This window comes from Schistocerca gregaria, chromosome 2, assembly GCF_023897955.1.
Source record: "Schistocerca gregaria isolate iqSchGreg1 chromosome 2, iqSchGreg1.2, whole genome shotgun sequence".
Lineage (NCBI taxonomy): Eukaryota > Metazoa > Arthropoda > Insecta > Orthoptera > Acrididae > Schistocerca > Schistocerca gregaria.
The window spans coordinates 469,519,008-469,539,328 of NC_064921.1; the positions used below are offsets into that span (position 1 = coordinate 469,519,008).

General features: G+C 43.5%; 1 protein-coding gene across 1 annotated transcript in view; it reads right to left on the reverse strand.

Moving 5' to 3' along the window:
* Positions 1-19,467: 19,467 nt before the first annotated feature.
* LOC126335842 (brachyurin-like) overlaps positions 19,468-20,321 on the reverse strand; it is a 52,185-nt gene continuing 51,331 nt past the window's right edge. The window contains exon 7 of the mRNA XM_049999311.1: positions 19,468-19,819. Within this exon, the coding sequence (XP_049855268.1) occupies positions 19,646-19,819 (174 nt within the window). The 3' untranslated portion in view covers positions 19,468-19,645. The remainder of the gene's footprint in view (positions 19,820-20,321) is intronic.

The window sequence follows — 20,321 nt, forward strand, 5'->3', positions numbered from 1 at the left end:
GCAAAACTCTACAAACTGATGAAATACCAAGCAGCTGCAGCAGACCGTTCTCAATCGGACTTTTTCATTATTCCAAATGTTACAGAATAGAGACAAAATTAACTAAAATATCTTAATTAATTAGAAACTGTTCGTAGAGGGATAGACTACCTCTTGATAGCTTTGTATATAAAAGGGTTTGGAAGTCAGTTTTATCTGTTGTACTTTGCTTGTTTTTGAGGTAAGTGACCTTACTTGGGTGAACCGCCATGGCGACTTTTCCCGACGATTAGTTTGCCCTCTTTTGCTGATCGCCATGTCTGTGTTTTTGGTCCACTGTCAAACTAGGAACTAAATATGCAACGAAAATCCTTGGAATAGCACGATATTGTACAAAATTATAGCTTTCCATACAAGTGAAGTTACAAGAATAATGTAAATGACGTACCCCACACAAGAAAAAAAATTCAGTGAACACTTTTCCCGTCTTGTCACATTACTACACTTTCGACAGCGATCTTACTAATAACTGGTAACCTGTATAAATTAGCACATTATACTAATTAATAACATCAAGTGCAATTTGTGACGCGGTTATGAATATTTATTAAATGTTTGAATGCCTTTTTTAGTTTACTCATTGCATAGTACTATAGCATCCTTAATTTGAGTTCATATTACTTGTTACGAACATGTACCACATTTGAAGATGACCGTCCTTGTAATGCTTATTCACGTTACTTCCATTTGAAATTCATACCAGAGCAACATTTCGGTGTTAACTGAGCGCATTCGTGACATGTCAACATTGGAAGACCGAAAAAAAATCCCTTTCAATCTTTATTAACCCCTCATTGGACATAGCACTCAGTCCATGACGTAAGCGGTAAATTTAGCTCTCGCCTGAATTCACCAAGATCAATTCAAATTAAGCACATCTTAAAATATAACTGTCTCTGTATGTGATTTTCTTTGTTATTGGTCAAGAAAAATACATTCTTAAGAAGCTCTTAAAGTTCGTTGACGTATTTGGATCATGCTGTTAGTTGCTAGAAGCATCCAAGCACATTATCAAAATGGGTGTGTACGTACGTCACATTTCTTCCTACACCATTGGACTGAGTTCAACCAAACTTGATAGGCACATCACTTACTGTCTTGCTGTCTTGAAATCATGATGTGCGGGTAAGAACCTCCTATCTCTATAAAAGGGGTTCCCTACACTTGGGGGTGGAAAACCAATGTATCCCATACCGCGCAGAGACACAATTTCAAACCTATACGAGACTTTTTCTTGCTAAGAATCACCACAGAATATGAAACGAAAAAATTTTATCGCTTAGTACATTTTCGCTGCTCAGGCAGTGAAACAACCACACGAAGACTGACGGTTTAATTTATTACTTCTTTATTACTAATTGCATTCGAGACACATTTTTCAGACAGTATTGACAAAAATCACTGAATTATATCACGCAACACCACTCTCAGGAATATTACGTGATAAACAACGGCATGCGTGAAAAACTGCCACTTCATGCATGACATTTCAAATTATTACTTCTTTACTACTAACGCTATTCACAACATATTTCGCAGACGGTAGCCTCACATACCACTGTCTGTACCTGCAAAATTATACAGCCGTTATTTAAGGAGAAATGACGTCATAAATATTAAGCTGCGTGAAAATAAAATTGCAGGACGAAATTAGCTAGAGATGCAGGTGAAATATGTGTATTAATAGGCGTGAAATATGGTAAATAATTGTGAAATAGATATTTAGCACGTGCGTACGTGGGCAAAGCCACGGGTAAAAAGGGCATTCTAAATCACCGGACGGTTACAACCAAACTTGGTACATATTAGTCACGCTCTGAGAGGAAATACTATAGGGGGTAAGAACACCAAGTGTCTTATTTTCGTTAGCATGGTAACGTGGACAGAGAAGGGTAGAGGGAGACGTAGACAGACAGTGGGGGGATTTGAGGGAGATAGTGCGGAGGAGCAGATGAGGAGAGAAAAGTGGATGAGGAAACAGAGAGTGGGAGAGGAGGAAGTGTACAGAGAAAAGGAAGAGGAAGAGATGGAATGAGCGTTGGACGTGGTAGTCAAGAATGCCTTTAAGGTGACAAAGACACATCACAGAAATTTAATGAGGTCGTGTAATAGTGCTATGAAAGGCTGGATGTTCTTTCTGAAATACCGCAGAAAGACTTGGCAGGACTGTTGCCACTGAATGTTATTGCTGGTAGCGGTGGTCACGAGAATTTTTGGTCACAAGAATACTGGATTCCGGATGGGCAAGAGCTACTACCAAGCCGGAAGACGATCATGTTCGGCTTATGGCTCTCGTGCCTCGTACTGCATATGCAACAGCAATTTTAGCAGCAGTTGCAACTATAAAGATTCAACGAAATGTCACACGGATATAATGAGCTATTACAAATCGGTTATCTTCAAGAAATGCTCCAAGCCAGTAACGTGCATTTCACTGATCCCAAACCACCCCTAATTGCAGCTTCAGTGGTGTCAGGCGAGAGCTCATTGGAGGACAGGGTGGAGGGCAGTTCTGTTTTCTGATGAAAGCTGGTTCCGTCTCGGTGTCAGTGATGGCCGTATGTTGGATAGAAAGGGGCTAGTTGAGGGCCTGCAGAAACCTGTCGCTGTGTTAGACGAACTGAACCTACACCTGCAGCTGTGGTCGGGGTGCGATTTCGTATGACAGCAGGACCACTCGCGTGGTTATTCCAGGCACGTTGACTGCAAAACTTTACGTCAACCTGGTGATTTAACTTGTGGTGCTGCTACTCATGAACAGCATTGCATGGAGTGTTTTACAAGAGGACAATGCTCGTCCACATGGCACCGTTGTGAACCAACATGCTCTGTAGAGCGTCGACATTTGGCTTTGGCTGCTCGATCACCAGCTCTCTCTCCAATCGAACACATGGGAGACATCACTGGATAACTAAAGCGTCATTCACAACCAGCATTAGCAGTCCTTCTATTGACGGGCCAAAAGCAAAAGGCATGGAACTCCATCCCAAAAACTAACATACGACACCTGTACAACACAATGAATGCACGTTTGCATGCTTGCATTGAATATTCTGGCGGTTATTTCTTTTTGTATGAGTCGTCTGTTCTCAGATTGGTTTGACGCTACCCACTACGAATCCCTCTCCCGTAGCAACCTCTTCATCTCAATTACTTGCTAGGTTTAGCCCCTTACAGCTCCCTCTAGTACCATGGAAATCATTCCTTGATGTCTTAACAGATGTCCTATCATTCTGACCCTTTTAGTTGTCTGTTTCTTTCCTCTCCGATTCTGCGCTGAACCTCATCATTCCTTACCTTATCAGTCCACCTAATTTCCACCATTCATCTGTAGCACTACATCTCAAATGCATAGATTCTCTTCCGTTTTGGTTTTCCCACAGTGCATGTTTCGATACCATGCAATGCTGTGCTCCAAACGTACAGTCTTAAAACGTTATTCCTCAAGTTAAGACTTATGTTTAATATTAGCAATTCTCTTGGCAAGGAAAGCCCTTTTTGCCAGTGCTAGTCTGCTTTTGATGGTCTCCTTGCTCCGCTAGTTATTGGTTATTTTCCTGCCTAGGTAGCAGAATTGCTTACCTTCATCTACTTCATGACCACCAGTCCTGATGTCATGTCTCTCGCCCTTCTCATTTCTGCTATTGCTAATTACTTTCGTCTTTCTTCGATTTACTCTCAATCCATATTCTGTACTCATTAGACTGTTCATTTGTCCACTCCATTCAGCAGATCATGTAATTGTTCTTCACTTTCACTGAGGGTAACAATGTCATCAGCGAATCTAATCATTAACGTCCTTTCACCCTAAATTTTAATCCCACTCCTTTATTTTATTTGCATCATTACTTCTTCGATGCTCAGATTTAACAGTAGGGGCGAAAGATTACATTCCTGTCTTACACCCTTTCTTAATCCGAGCACTTCGTCCTTGGTCATCCACTCTTACTATTCCCTCTTGGCTCTTGTATATATTGCATATTTCACGTCTCTTCATAAAGCTTAGCCCCATTCTTCTCACAATTTCGAACATCTTGCATCATTTACAAAGTCGAAACCTTTTCCAGGTCGAAAAATCCTATGAACATGTCTTCATTTTTCTTTAGTCTTCCTTCCACTATTAATTGCAATGTCAGAATTGCCTATCTGGTGCCTTTACCTTTCCCAAAGCCAAACTTATCCTTATCCAAGAAATCCTCATTTTTTTCCATTCTGCAGTACGTTACTCTTGTCAGCTACTTGCATGTATAAGCATTAAACTGATTGTCAATAATTCTCGCATTTATCAGCTCTTGCAGTCTTCGGAATCGTGTGGATGATATTTTTTTGAAAGTGAGATGGTATGTCGCCAGAGTAATACATGTTACACTCCAACGTGAAAAATCGTTTTGTTGCCACTTTCCCCCATAATTTTAGACATTCTTGTGGAATATTATCTATCCTTTCAGCCTTATTTGATCTCAAGTCCTCTAACCCTCTATTAAATTATGATTCTAATACTGGATCTCCTATCTCTTCTAAATTGACTAATGTTTCTTTTTTAATTAAATCAGACAAATCTTCCCCTCATGGAATGCTTCACTGTACTTTTTCCACATACCTGTTCTCTCATCTGCGTTTAACAGTGGAATTCCCGTTGGACTCTTAATATTATTACGCTTGCTTTTCATTTCACCGATGTTTGTTTTGACTTTCGTATATGATGAGTCAGTCCTTCCTTTTTAGATTTCTTCACGTTTTTCATGCAGCCATTTCGACTTAGCTTCCCTGCACTTCCTGTTTATTTCATTCCTTAGCGACTTGTATTTCTGTATTTCTGTATTCCTGGATTTCCCTGAGCGTTCTTGTACTTCCTTCTTTCATCGATCAAGTGAAGTATTTCTTCTGTCGCCCATGGTTTCTTAACAGTTTCCTCTATTTTACGCATGTTCCTCTTCCCAACGTCTGTGATTCCCTTGTCAGAGATTTCCATTACCACTTATTGATGTACCAGCATTTCACATTTACACTGGCTTATCTGCGTTTACAATAACCTGTGATCTTACAATGTTAGTCGCTGGAATATGTGACCTAGAAAAATATACTCGCGAAATTTCATTGTTGTTGTTGTTGTCTTCAGTCCTGAGACTGGTTTGATGCAGCTCTCCATGCTACTCTATCCTGTGCAAGCTGCTTCATCTCCCAGTACCTACTGCAACCTACATCCTTCTGAATCTGCTTACTGTACTCATCTCTCGGTCTCCCTCTACGATTTTTACCCTCCACACTGCCCTCCAATGCTAAATTTGTGATCCCTTGATGCCTCAAAACATGTCCTACCAACCGATCCCTTCTTCTAGTCAAGTTGTGCCACAAACTTCTCTTCTCCCCAATACTATTCAATACCTCCTCATTAGTTATGTGATCTACCCATCTAATCTTCAGCATTCTTCTGTAGCACCACATTTCAAAAGCTTCTATTCTCTTCTTGTCCAAACTAGTTATCGTCCATGTTTCGCTTCCATACATGGCTACACTCCAAACAAATACTTTCAGAAACGACTTCCTGATACATAAATCTATATTCGATGTTAACAAATTTCTCTTCTTCAGAAACGCTTTCCTTGCCATTGCCAGTCTACATTTTATATCCTCTCTACTTCGACCATCATCAGTTATTTTACTTCCCAAATAGCAAAACTCCTTCACCACTTTAAGTGTCCCATTTCCCAATCTAATTCCCTCAGCATCACCTGATTTAATTTGACTACATTCCATTATCCTAGTTTTGCTTTTGTTGATGTTCATCTTATATCCTCTTTTCAAGACACTGTCCATTCCGTTCAACTGCTCTTCCAAGTCCTCCTCTCTGAAACTCTGTACAACCTCTGGTTCTTTCAGTTTATCCAGGCCCCATCTCCTTAATTTCCCACATTTTTGCAGTTTCTTCAGTTTTAATCTACAGGTCATAACCAATAGATTGTGGTCAGAGTCCACATCTGCCCCTGGAAATGTCTTACAATTTAAAACCTGATTCCTAAATCTCTGTCTTACCATTATATAATCTATCTGATACCTTTTAGTATCTCCAGGGTTCTTCCACGTATACAACCTTCTTTCATGATTCTTAAACCAAGTGTTAGCTATGATTAAGTTGTGCTCTGTGCAAAATTCTACTAGGCGGCTTCCTCTTTCATTTCTTAGCCCGAATCCATACTCACCTACTATGTTTCCTTCTCTCCCTTTTCCTACACTCGAATTCCAGTCACCCATTACTATTAAATTTTCGTCTCCCTTCACTATCTGAATAATTTCTTTTATTTCATCGTACATTTCTTCAATTTCTTCATCATCTGCAGAGCTAGTTGGCATATAAACTTGTACTACTGTAGTAGGTGTGGGCTTCGTATCTATCTTGGCCACAATAATGCGTTCACTATGCTGTTTGTAGTAGCTTACCCGCATTCCTATTTTCCTATTCATTATTAAACCTACGTCTGCATTACCCCTATTTGATCTTGTGTTTATAACCCTGCAGTCACCTGACCAGAAGTCCTGTTCCTCCTGCCACCGAACTTCACTAATTCCCACTATATCTAACTTCAACCTATCCATTTCCCTTTTTAAATTTTCTAACCTACCTGCCCGATTAAGGGATCTGACATTCCACGCTCCGATCCGTAGAACGCCAGTATTCTTTCTCCTGATAACGACATCCTCCTGAGTAGTCCCCGCCCGGAGATCCGAATGGGGGACTATTTTACCTCCGGAATATTTTACCCAAGAGGATGCCATCATCATTTAATCATACAGTAAAGCTGCATGTCCTCGGGAAAAATTACGGGTGTAGTTTCCCCTTGCTTTCAGCCGTTCGCAGTAGCAGCACAGCAAGGCCGTTTTCGTTAATGTTGCAAGGCCAGATCAGTCAATCATCCAGACTGTTGCCCCTGCAACTACTGAAAAGGCTGCTGCCCCTCTTCAGGAACCACACGTTTGTCTGGCCTCTCAACAGATACCCCTCCGTTGTGGTTGCACCTACGATACGGCCATCTGTATCGCTGAGGCACGCAAGCCTCCCCACCAACGGCAAGGTCCATGGTTCATTACTCTTCGTTAATTACTTTTCTGGTGCTGCGGTTTTTTTCCCGTCAGTCTATCGTAACCAGGTTCCTATCCTCACACTATAGTAGCATGGTAAATTAAGGGAGAAGACTCGAGTGCACCACCTCTATATGACTCGTGTGAGCATTGTTTAATGTGCTATCGTATTTTAGCTCTTTGTGTATCATATTATGTTAGGTGGAATTTGGGTAGTAGCCCAGCATTCGTCTAAAATAACGCGGAAAAGCTTCTAAAAGCTCGGTAATCCGCCGCGCGGATTGCAATCTGGTTTGACTCACCTCCTTATTTCGCAAGCTAGGGCACTGCGCGCCTTACCTTCAGTCAATGCTACAAATGAACATTTTCAGAAATTTACTCCTCAAATTAAACTCGACGTTTGATACTGGTAAATTTCTTTTAGCCTGAAATGCCCTCTTTGGCTAAGCTAGTTTATTTTTTGTGTTCCATTTGCTTTCTTAATATTAGGCTTTTGTCCTGAAGGCTACACAGCCAGCTTTCAGTGTTTTTTGGAATCTTAGCGAATTTATAGAACGTTACAAAGTAAGATTACATTTCGTTAAGCATTCGACAGATAGCTCCAAAATTAATATCTTACAAAATTTTGAAGCAGCGACTGTTGAAGATCTTCACAGTAAATTATAACAGCCAAACAGTTGCAAGATAAAGATTTATTGAAATTCTTGACCACGGTTTCGGTATATCTAAACATACCCTCATCAGAAGCAAAAATACACCTGAACGGGAAGACCCCTCCATTAGCAAAAAACTTAACAACATAAACGAGATAAAAGAAAGAAAAGAAACAACCACTTATAGCTTTAAGTAACCATGAAAATTACCCTCACTCTTTGTCGCCCTGTTATTTCGTAAGGTTGAACATTTTACAGCTGTTTTTTTCCTAATAACCTGGTCAATTAACATAGGGGCGTATCCAACGAAAATAGATATGGATTTCACTAAAGATATTTCTTTTTCTAAACAATCCTGTTCTAAATGTGTGTTCACGGCACGATGGATTGCAGAGTGACAGACGGAAATTTTGTGAGTTTGTGGGTGACAAGAATTTGCTGGGATAATATTATCAGAAAACAAATATTTTTAGGAAGAATGTCGAAGCTTACTTTGTTGTCAATTAACTTAAGCTTCAAATCAAGAAAATTGAGTTCTCTCTCATCGTTTTGCATTTCTTTAGTGAAATTCATTTTTTCGTGAAAACTGTGAAAAACATGAAACATTCGTTGCATATCTTGGTCACTTTTGAAATGTTATGAGTATGTCAACAACGTAACGCTCATAGAAAGGAAACATATTACCCAACACAGGTTGATTGCAAACCAACAAACGGCCATCACTAGCACCGAGGTAGAACTAGCTTCCATGAGGAAACACGACAGACGTCCACCCTATCTTCTAATGAGATCTAGCTTCACAAAAATGAAGTTGCAAATAGTGTTGATTTTGGGTAAGTGGAATGCACGCTCCGGGGTATCTGGCTAGGAGCTGTTACTGAAGTAACCGATTTTTAACAGTGCATTATCTCTCTGTGGTGTAAGCTGCTGCTTAATTACTGATGCAGACGTTTTACGATGGGCTAGAGCCATACTGCGATCACGACGGTCTTCCATCTCGGCAGTGGCACGTGGCCGCACCGAGCCCGGCCTTCTTGTGACCGTACATTCTCGTGACACCGCTGTCAGCCATCACGTACAGTGGCTACACTCCTCGCACTTCTTTGTGCAGTATCAGAGAAGGAAAATACAGCTTCTCATAGCCCTATTACACGACCTCGTTCAAACTTAGGGAGGTGTTCGTAATGGCGTGTTTGTCGTCTTAAAGGCATTCTGGACTGCATCAGCGTAACACGTACAATCTCAAAAGTAACTAACGGTCGTGACCGTTACAGCGAAAATTCAAAAGAAACCTGATTTGCTTCCTCATAGTGGCGCTAAGAGCGAGAAATTTGAGTAGACATCATTTTTACGACGCAAAAACACGACTACCAACTTTCATTTAGGTCACACAACTCCTTTTTGATGTTGCGACTTTTTTCCACCATTATAGTCGGTAGCGGTTGATGACGTCGTATTAACGGTTGAACGGAGTCAGTTTGCTGGTTTACAAAAAGCTTACTATACTGTTGCTTCGTCCGTCACGTGCTGTTTCCCTTATAACAACGCAGAGTTCCCTCACTTCGCCTACTCTGTAACCCTCAATTTTAATGTGAAGTTTATCGCAAATCTTTTTCTACTGGTGGTAATTACTTTCATCTTTCTTTGGTTTATTGTTAATCCAAACCATTTTCACTTTCCCTGAGCGACAGCAATCTCTTCAGAGAATCTTACCATTGACATCCTTTCGCCTTGAACTATAATCCCAGTCCTTAAAGACATTCTAATTTTTGTTCCTGCTTCGTCGGTGTACAGGTTGAACAGCAACTGCGAAAGACTGCATCCATGTACTAAACCCATTTTGATCCGACCACTTCGTTCTTAGTCTTCTTCCCTTTTTATTGTTCCCTCTTGGTTGCTGCACATGTTGCCATGTTGTGTATTACCCACCTTTCCTAAAGCTTACACCCATTTTTCTGAGTTCGACCAGCTTCCGCCGTTTTACGTTCTAGGAGCGTTATCTAGGTAAGTGGATCCTGTGAACGTATCTTCATATTTCTTAAGTCTTGCTTCCATTATCAAATGAAACATCAAAATACCGCTCACGTGCTCTAAAACAAATCCGATCGTCCTCTGACAGACACACAATCTCCGTTTCGATTCTTTTGTATACGAGTGTTTTTACTGTGAGCAACTTCGAGGCATGAGATAGTAAGGTTAATGTGTCATATTTTTCGAACTTACCTGCCTACATTCGAGTTTGTAGTTCCTGCAAACCAACCAGCACAGTCACTTGATTACTATTTTTCCGCAATAATTTTAGAAATTGCGAAAGAATGTCTTCTGAATTGTTTGATAGGAAGTCTTCGGAAGGCCTGTCATACTCAGTCTTCCTTCTTTCTTTGATAAATTGAAATATTTCTTCTATTATCTAAGGTGTCTTTGTAGCTACCTTTCGTGTGCTAATATTTACCTCTCCTACTTATCCCATTACCCTTTCTGGGGTAGGATTACTCTTCCACTGATCTTCCTGTTGTGTTAGTCACAATCACAATTTTTGCAGGCTTAGCAAATCCCCATGTCTCAGTAGTTGAGTATCACGCGTCATCCCTCATTGATTGTTTCGGGTGATTCTTTTAAACTTTAGTCTATTACTCATCCTATCGAAATTGTGATATGAATCTATATTTGCTGCCGGGTACGCCTTACGATCAAACACTTGATTTATGTCTCCGTGGTGAAATCACAGTGTAAAACAAATGTAGTCTTCTCTTGTCTCTAGGACTTTTCCAAGTACGTATATCTCCTCCCCTTCTTGTTTTCGAACAGTGTACCAGCTATTTCCATCTGAACTTTACTGCACCACTTGTCTTTCTCCTTATCTTTTTTTCTTTTTCCTACACATACTGAATTTACGTTGTATATCTCCTCCGTACCTCATCGTCTCTCGAAGATATAAACTACTTTCAACTTGAGAAAATGTACTACAAACAATAAATTGCCTATAAAACGCCATACTGTACGAGTATTGAGTCATAGTCGCAATTCCTGAAATCCGCTGCCCGTGTCTTCTAGTCTGTCGACCGTGCGCGGCAGTCGTGAATCCGCTGATAAAACACGAAAATCCACCGATTTGCCCTCACGGAAGGACCCAGCCTGCAGACAGGAGCCTGCAGACAGCTAGCTCCAGGGGCTGGACGCTAGTGGGAAACGATTGGCCTCGTATTGGCGTACTAGATCGTTCAGAGATATCCGCCGAAATGGCCAGCTGTGCTCGCCAGTCTCGGAAATTCGCTCATGTGTGGCCATATAATGTGACGGCACGTTCTCAAATTACCGGCTATGTGAACCAGAGGTGATCCTTGTACATCCAACGCCATCCCATACCGTCACGCCAGGGACCCGGCCCACAAGATTATCTCGCAACGTTCATTCTCTTCAGAACCTCGAAATATCGGTATGTCAATCGTGGTGTTGTACTCAGTATTGGGTAGCAAGACGCCGACTTTAGCTAACGAACCTCTAGGTCGCTTTAGTGATCTGTTCGTGTTGGACTCACCGAGAGACAGACTGCTCCTCATAAACTCAGAGACGTTATGGAATTCGTCATGCAGCGTATCGAATAATTAAAAAGAAGGTTATTGCTTGTAAGTCAGTAATCGGTGTCACATCTTTCTAAATCAACAATGATTACTGATTGGAATACGCTGAAAAAATGTCATTTATCTACTGAATAGTTATTCTCTGTCCAGAGTAACCAATTTGTTTTTAATCTTTGCGAGCACACACACTAAAAATGGAAGCATATACAAGAAAAACAAAAGATAATACAATTAGTAAATTTCGATTCAGTATTACAGATATTACCACAGGGAATGGATAAGCAAAAGTGACCCCATTTCAATTGGTTCCCTCCTTGAAACGCATAAGCCATGCAGGGTATGTAATGACTGTTCCGATCGTACCAAGAAACATGTCATAGATTCTGTATGAAAATATAAACGCACTCAGTCATGGATGAACCGACAGCTGCAGGACAAAATATCATCTTGATTATTGACCAAGTTTAAAAGAAACGGATCAGAAACATCTAACCAGTCTCATCCCATGACAACCCACACTGCATGCTGTTCTCACCAGAATCGATGGTTCAACACCAGACCACCTAGCAGCATAGAGCCATGACTCATGGAGTAACATACTAATTCTTGAACTATGTATGTGCCTCTGTAACTCCCTCTTCAACTCTGACCACTTCTAACTTAAGCTCTGGCTTCTAACTGTCAAAAATTCTGCATTTTCTCACAGCCCAGGGACTTTTCAAATAGTTAGTGCAAACCTTCCTCCAAAATGTCCTTCGTTCAAAGAAATTGAGCTCCAAATTACCACCTTGTTCTGGCGTAACCACAAGCGCTGGATGAATATGAAGAACGCAAGACAGGAGGAGGTGATGAAACGACATCGGCCAGGGGTGCACAGATGAGGACCACACCACGACAGAAGTGGCCTCTACAAGAGGAGATTATAAGCGCCGCTTCTGTCAGCCTCAGCTGCTCACTATCGGTTCAGTATTCAAACAATATATGGGTAGACCACTTCCGTTTTGGAGGATTACGCTGCCTGAGCTACACTCAGAGACGCGTTTGGACGTCGCTGCGGTCTGTCCGCTGCCGCCACCGCCTCCGACCTGTGCTTTCCGCGGCCAACCGGTGCTCGCCGTTACCGCCGTCGCCGCCGACTGATGCTCGCCACCGCCTGCTGTCAGTCAGTTCGTCCATCTGTCCATCCGTCACCATCTGTCTGTCAGCGCCTGCCATGAGCCCTCCTACCTCCACTGTAATCTACACCTCTCCCACCCCCACTTTCACTATCACTTCCTGGAGTGCCGCCTTTGGTCTCACCTCTCCTCCCATCCCTCATTCACCCATTCCCCCATCCCCTGCCCTGCAGTCTACTCCTTTCCCCCAGCCTCCACACCTGCAATGGCTACCACTCCTTCCCCTGCCCTCACATATCCCTCCACTGTCGCCTTCACTGTCACCCCTCATATGGTCAGCTTCCCCTCTGCCCCTCCTCCTGTCACTTAATCGTGTGCCTCTCCCGCCTGCATCATGTCATGCCAGGCCACGATTGCCACGACAGAAGCAACAGCACCTCCCAGTTTCTCCACTATACCTACACACCTCCACTATGCCCACACACTTTTTTATCCTGCCCATCCCAGACCCCAAGTCCTTTGATGCCTGCACCCTCACTATGGAGATACGAAAGTATCTCCCAGGTGCTCTCATCTTTCAACTGATTCTCCACAGGGACTAAGTCCTCATCAAGTCCCCCTCCCCCTCTCCTTTCATATGGACCTCCTCCATAAACGTTTGCCCCCCACATATCCCTGACACTGTTCCTCTCCTCTTCCTGTCCTCGTCAGCACCAGCCTCCCTGTCGCCCCCCAAGCCACACTGTCATGATCACTTTGGGGGATGAGGTCCTGGCTGAACTATACCCTGACCTTGAAATCTGCTCTGCCTGCCACATCCACAATGCCTCCAGTACCACTTATCTCATGTGGTTCTTTTCGGAATCTGTCCCTTCCATCGACCACCTCCTCATGAAGGGTGTCCTGAGTTTTCACCACTGCCACCCAGTTGATTCCTCCAAATCCCCTCCCCAATCCTACCATGCCAGCGCTGCCTCATGTATAATGATCACCTGACTCCCAACTGTAAACACCCTTCCTTCTATCCCCATTGTGAGGCCTCTCATTTTCTCAAAAGCTGCCCCAACCTTGCCCCCCCCCCCCCTACTTCTTGTAATACCTGCAATGGACTCCATCCCAGCTACTCCTACAAATGTAAGGCAAACCCTGTCCTGCCATCCCTGAGCTTATTGCCCCCATTTGTCCCATCCACCCCTATCCATCCCAGCAATTCCCTCCATCCTCCCCCACAACTGAAGAGGTCATCCATTTCTTAATCATAGCCCTCCAAAACATTCACCCTTTGCAGTGTACCCACACCCTCCAACAGATCTCCCTCGCCACACAATCTGTCTTTCACAGCACCTTCACCACTTGTCCCACAACCGACCCCACTTCACCGACCTTGACACCCTAGTTCAACCCTTTCCTCACCCCTCCATCACCTCCCTCTCTTCCTGTCATGGCACAGCACTAGTGTTGTATCATCTTCCAGAACATCATCTCCTTCCTCACCAACAGATAACTCCTCACGAACACTCTATCCCAACACTGGTTCGACACCTTTGTCATGAATGAAACCTTTCCCCAGCCCCACCATACTGTCTGCACCTCTCCCTGTATCCTCCCCTGAACCGATGCTCCTGGTCCCTGAGTGCAGGCGCCATTGGCCACCTTAGTCCAGCCACAACCCCTCGTCAATGTCCCCTCTAAACACATTATCCTCAGCATGTTTTTCCCCTCCATCACCTGTGCATTCAACTATGTCAGCTCCACTGCTCCTATTCCCTGTGACCTCATCTCCCACACTGAGTGCACCTTCTCCACCTATGTGACTGCCACCGACATCAGCGTCTATTGTCACTCCCCAGCTGCCCTTTGGCAGTGGCATCAGGGCATCAGTTGCTCTCCACAATCCACAGTGACCTTGTTCCTATTCCCCAGCACACCCTTCCAAAAGCAATGTCACCCTCGATGTTGTCCTAGCCTCTGAGAAACTCCTTGGGCGTATCGCCATGATGTCCTTGCCCCAACAGGTATTGAACACCTCCGTGTCCTTCTCAGCATAATGTCTGCTGACCACCGGCCTCTGCCTCCCCACCTTGCACCCCCACCCAAGGTAGTCTATGACAACCGTCATGCCAACTGGGATGCCTACCAGGAATCCACCATCACCCAGGCTAAAAGCCAAACTCTTACCTATCACCATCCCAACAACATCTTCCACCCCTCATCCTTCCTTACTGACACTTTAGAGGCCCATGTTCCTACTGAAACCATCCAACCCCATGGTCCCACTCCCCTCCATGGGCTGTCCTCCTCCTCTGTGAATCCCACTGCCTCTATCATTCCTTCCTGTGCGTTTGTGACAGGGACACACTCCACCACTACCTGTAAAATACAATGACATGTTCAGAACCTCCCGCTAAGTAATCAGGACATCGGCCACTCTTGGTGTGGCCTGCCGTCATTGCAGAACTTGTCTCATCGCTAGGGACAAGACTGCTGCCCGAAAAAAGGCCCCTCTAACTGCTTGTTCCATCATTCGTTCACGTCTACTGAGGATCCACTTATTAAGGAATCAAGCAACTTGACCGTTAGGTAACAAAATGAAATGTCTATACTATCTTGATCAAATCATTGCACAACTTTTTCGCGGTTACATGATCAGATCGGAAGGAGTGCAGACTGCCTCTTAAGAAGGCGTTAAGAGCATTTTTATCAGCATTTTTAAATATATGTCCTTTGTGTTTCTTTTTGACGTTTGTAGGGGTTGCGGTATTCAGCCCAGCTGCAACTGCCTTGTGGTCGCTAATCCCTGTATTCGTCACGATACTCAATGTTTGTCCAGGATTATTTGTTGCTAAGAGTTCAAGTGTTGCCTTCGCAACCATTTACGCTTCGAGTGAGCTCATGAACTAATTGTTCAAAATAATTTTCTAAGAAAGCATTCAGTACAATTTCGGATGACGTTTCATGCTTGCCGCCGGCTTTAAACGCATAATTAAATAATTAAAGTCACCACCGACTATAATTGTATGAGTGGGGTACCTGTTTGAAATGAAACTCAAGATTTCTTTGAACGGTTCAGTAATATAACTTCTGAGTCGTGGTGATCAGTAAAACGACCCAATTAATAGTTTAGTCCGATTGTCAGGTATAACCTCACCCATACTATTTCTCAGGAACTATCTATTTCACTTTCATTACAAGGCAAACTAATTCCAACTGCAATAGATACTCCACCACTGATTGTATTTAATCTATCCTTTCTGAAGATCGTTAGAAAGATTTTCTGCTGAGCTTATTTCAGGCTTTAGCCAGCTTTCTGTACCTGTAACTATTTGAGATTCAATGCTTTCCCAACACAGCTATGACAATTTACAACTACAATACCGATCGTTTCTACAACTAACTGTGTTTTACCTGACCCCTTTTAGACGGACGCCCATTCTGTGGTTCCCTGAAGCCCTCTAACCTAAAAAATCGCCCAGTCCCTTCCACACAGGATCCGCTACACGTGTAGCCCTTTCCTGTGTGAATTGGATCCTGACCTATTAAGCAGAACCTGGAAACCATCATCCGATGCCGCAAGTCAAGGAATCTGCAGGCTACACGGTCACAGAAACGCCCGAGACTCTGATTCAGACCCTCCACCCAGCTTTGCGCCAAAGGACCACAGTCGGTTCTATCGACGATGCTACAGATGGTGAACTCCACCTTAATCTCGCAAGCAAGACTGGCAGTTTTTATCAGTTCCGTTAGCCGCCCAAAACTGGAGAGAATCTCCTCCAGTCAAAGCGGCATACGTCATTCGTACCGACATGAGCCACCACCTGAAGTTGGCTGCACCCTGTACTCTTCATGGCATCCAGAAGCAGCCTTCCCACATTCTGAAAGACTCCCCCTCCCGCCCCGGTATGCACACGGAGTGCACATGGCTTCCCTTCTCCTCCTTTCCTCCTTGGTAGCCATGTTCCTCATGGGCCCCATTACACTCCTAACGTTGGGGCCCCCAACCACCAGCAAATCTGTGGTTCGACAAGCTTCCCCTGGAACAGAGTGGACTACTGAAGTCGGCTCAGAGACATCGTCAGCCACAGATAACACCCGAAACCTGTTCGTCAAACGAACCGGAGAGGCCATAAATTATGGCACGCCGACTTCCCTCCCAGTATGATGGGTGTATTTTAATGTTTGCTTGATGCTGGGCTGTGGTGTGCGCACGTGACGTGTGGCAGTCTGCCGAGATTGCCAGTCCACGTGAAATGCATCTACCTCAGCAGGAACATACATTCAGATATTGAGGAACCAATGAAGAAGGAAGCAAGCTGGCAAAAGAGTTACAGCCACTGCATAGCTGCAAGTGTTGACCAGCAGTGTGGTTGCCTGGTGTGGGGGGCCTGACGTGAGCTACATACTTGAGGCATAAATTAATAAATTTACGAAAGCTACTCTTCTGAAATGGAACATGGTATTTTAAAGTTCGTCGCAGAGAACGAAATTAGGGATCAGCGTTTACCATGTTAACTTGAATTTCAGTTTTATGTGTTTACATTTGAAAGACTCGCACATCTAGTAACAAGTATTTAATACATAAGCGTTTCCTCAAATTCAAGTGGGACTGCAGTGAACACGAAAAAGCTTTTGTCATTATGTATTTTATTTGATGAAATAAGTTTAAATGAATAAGTTCACGACTTTCAGAGATTTAAGGTTTTTTTTTCAACCAAGTCTTAACATACAGACCAAATCCCCATAGGTATCACTGAACGTGGATATGGTATGGAGGGAATGACTGGTCAGCACACCGCTCTCCTCACCCACCGTAGCAGTTCTTGAGATTAGACAGCCACTTCTCAGTCAAATAGCTTCTCAATAGCCCTCGCAAGGCCTGAGCGAAGCGCAGCTACCAACACCACCAGGCAGACCTGGATGGTGACCCATTCAAATGCTAGCATAGCATCGCAGCGCGTAACTTCAGTGATATGATGGGAACTTTGGTTACCACTGCGGCAAAGCGGTTGTCCAGAGATTATTTGAAGGGCAGGCAAAAATCAGTGGCAGAGTATTACATAGGAATGCCAAAGTAATGTTGGAAAACAAAGTATTTGCACTAGCTTTCCTGCATCAAATTACTCACCTTCATAACACAGATTGGTAACGCATGCATGTGTAGTGGAGCTCAACTCTGAGGCAGCGTGCTCGAATCCTGATGATGGAAGAAATTTGGATGGCCAGTGCTTGGTGGGCAGAAGAAGAAAAGTTGGTGGCGTAAAGTCCTGTATTACTGATATGTGAGCTAGATTAAATTCCATGCACCTCTGGTGTGATTCATGGAGTGAGGGTTAGTAGTTCATGGTCAGACGGCCACTTTGGTACTAATCGAGAGGCGTAGTATGTGTGCGGTACTGGGCATCTCACCGCCTCTTCCTCTCATCTTGATATGTCACAAACATGAGAGTAGGTTAGAAGCATAACTCACATGCTCCAAAAACATAAATTTTCACAAATGACTAAAAACGTGTTTTACATGAGTCGTGCGCATGTCCCCATATATTGACATCAGTATGTGTAAGAACAATGTCTATAAATCATTACGTATATTTCAGATTATGTTTGCTTATGGAGAATTACAATTATTTAAGGTTATATTATGAATCATGTGAGTTTAGTTAATGAGCTATGGAACATGTAAGTTTTGACAATCTCCATACTGGATATTGTGAGTTTTGGCACTGAGCTGTTTGGACGATGTTGGTTTCGCGGGAACTAACGTGTTGCGACTCGATATGCACATCATGAAAGTTTTTGATATCGTTCATAGAAACTGAACAACAATTAAGTGCTCCTCCACGGTGTTGTCATGTCGGATACTGGGGCAGCACTGAAGGTTAGTACCTACAATGATAGAGCCGGCCGAGGTGGCCGAGTGGTTGTAGGTGCTACAGTTTGGAACCGCGCGGCCGCTACGGTCGCAGGTTCGAATCCTGCCTTGGGCATGGATGTGTGTGATGTCCTTAGGTTAGTTCGGTTTAAGTAATTATAAGTTCTAGGGGACTGATGACCACAGATGTTAAGTCCCATAGTGCTCAGAGCCCTTTGAACCATTTTTGATAGAACAAACTACACTGTGAGGTTCTGTTTATTTTTCAAAAATGGACTTAAAATTTTGAATTTGCGATTCATCACTGTTAAGTTCCAAAGAAAGAGTCCTATACATTCTTACGTGGAGGAACATATCAAGCCAATAACAAGAATCAGTCAAATTTGAAAAGAATGAAGAAAACAGGATATTCTAACCTAATTCGTTTGGCTTCCACATTTCTGGTTGCTGTGAACGTTTCCTTGGCCTTCCTCTTTCTCCAACGGGTGAAACATTTTCTCCCATTTCTTGTGTCTCAAATCAGTATTATTCCAATCACCATATTGAATTATATTCCCGAAAATAACTGAACAGAACAGAAAACAGAGTCCACTGGCATCAATATTTACTACTACACAAGAAAATGGCGCCGAGTGAGCTAATCGCTGATTGGTCAAGATGAGGTACGGGAGAAAACTCACAAGATGCCGCGGATCATGAGACTTTTGAAACTAACCATGAAGTTTAACACCGGTTTTCTCAAGGATCTTGTGCTAAACGTGAATAATTGTTTCGTGAATTATGTTCTTTGTATAAAGCTGTATGAGAATACGTCGGCATCTCCATTTTCATTATTTTGGAGCATGTGAGTTATGACTCTAACCTATTGAGACATCACAATAGATCTGCCACAGTCATCTACAGACAACAGATGCACTTAGCACTCAACTCTGAGACACCAAGAGGAAGGAGGCCACTGATCGTGGAGGAAGCTCACTATACATGACGGCTCTTCCTTTCGTTTCAATTATTTCATATCTTGATCTATAAATTACACACTCTAAAATTATTTTACTAGGACGAGGCGACCCATGAGAGCTACATTTTCATTTCTTGACTCAGGATTGCTCAATATTGATTTTTCCTTCGTTTGATATTAATTTTATTTTTATTGTTTTTTTATTTTGGTGCATATAAATTACTGAGATTGACAACAGTATTCAAGTTATAGTACAGTTTCCTCTTGCTTGTGACTCCGCCACATGGTGAGACATAGATGCACGGTCAGAATCAGGGCGACAGCCGAGCGTTGCAGCTGATGTCGGCTGGAGCAGCTTACGAGATGGTGATGCCTGCGTTTTCCCCGATCCAGTCGAGGAAGGCGGTGACGCGCATGAAGACGTCCGGCTCGCCCGACTCGCAGTCGTTGGCCGTGCCCCACGACACGATGCCAACCACTGTGCGCTGCCCGTCCGACTCCTGCACGCTGAGCGGGCCGCCGCTGTCGCCCTACAACCGACACGTCGCTCAGCTGGCGGTGCTGCAGCAGCGTTACTTCTGACAAGAAACCCGTGGACTGCGAGGTCGCAAAAGACCAACGATGTTTATGATGGTCGAGGCCCCACATCTTGTCTACCATGTAACCACAGCACTAGCTGCTAAGGCAACAGGGGTCAAAGCTGAAGGTATCCAATAGCGAACGCAGCATGAGGCTACGCAGCGTAGTTTAACTGCTCGCAACAGTGCTACTAAGTTAGTAGTGTTGACACTGCAATGACAACGATAAACAAAGGAAAAGTTGCAGTCCATATTGAAGCGGCAAAGAAACTGGTATATTTATTTATTTATACAACCTGATCAGATTAAGACTATCAGGCCCTCTCTTACATCGGACCAGTGTTCCACACATGCGGACCTAATACTGAGCCTTGGGGAACGTCTGACACTACCCGCGCCATTGTGATTTTATGTTCCCGGACAGGACGCGTTGCTGACGAGACGTCATGTATGA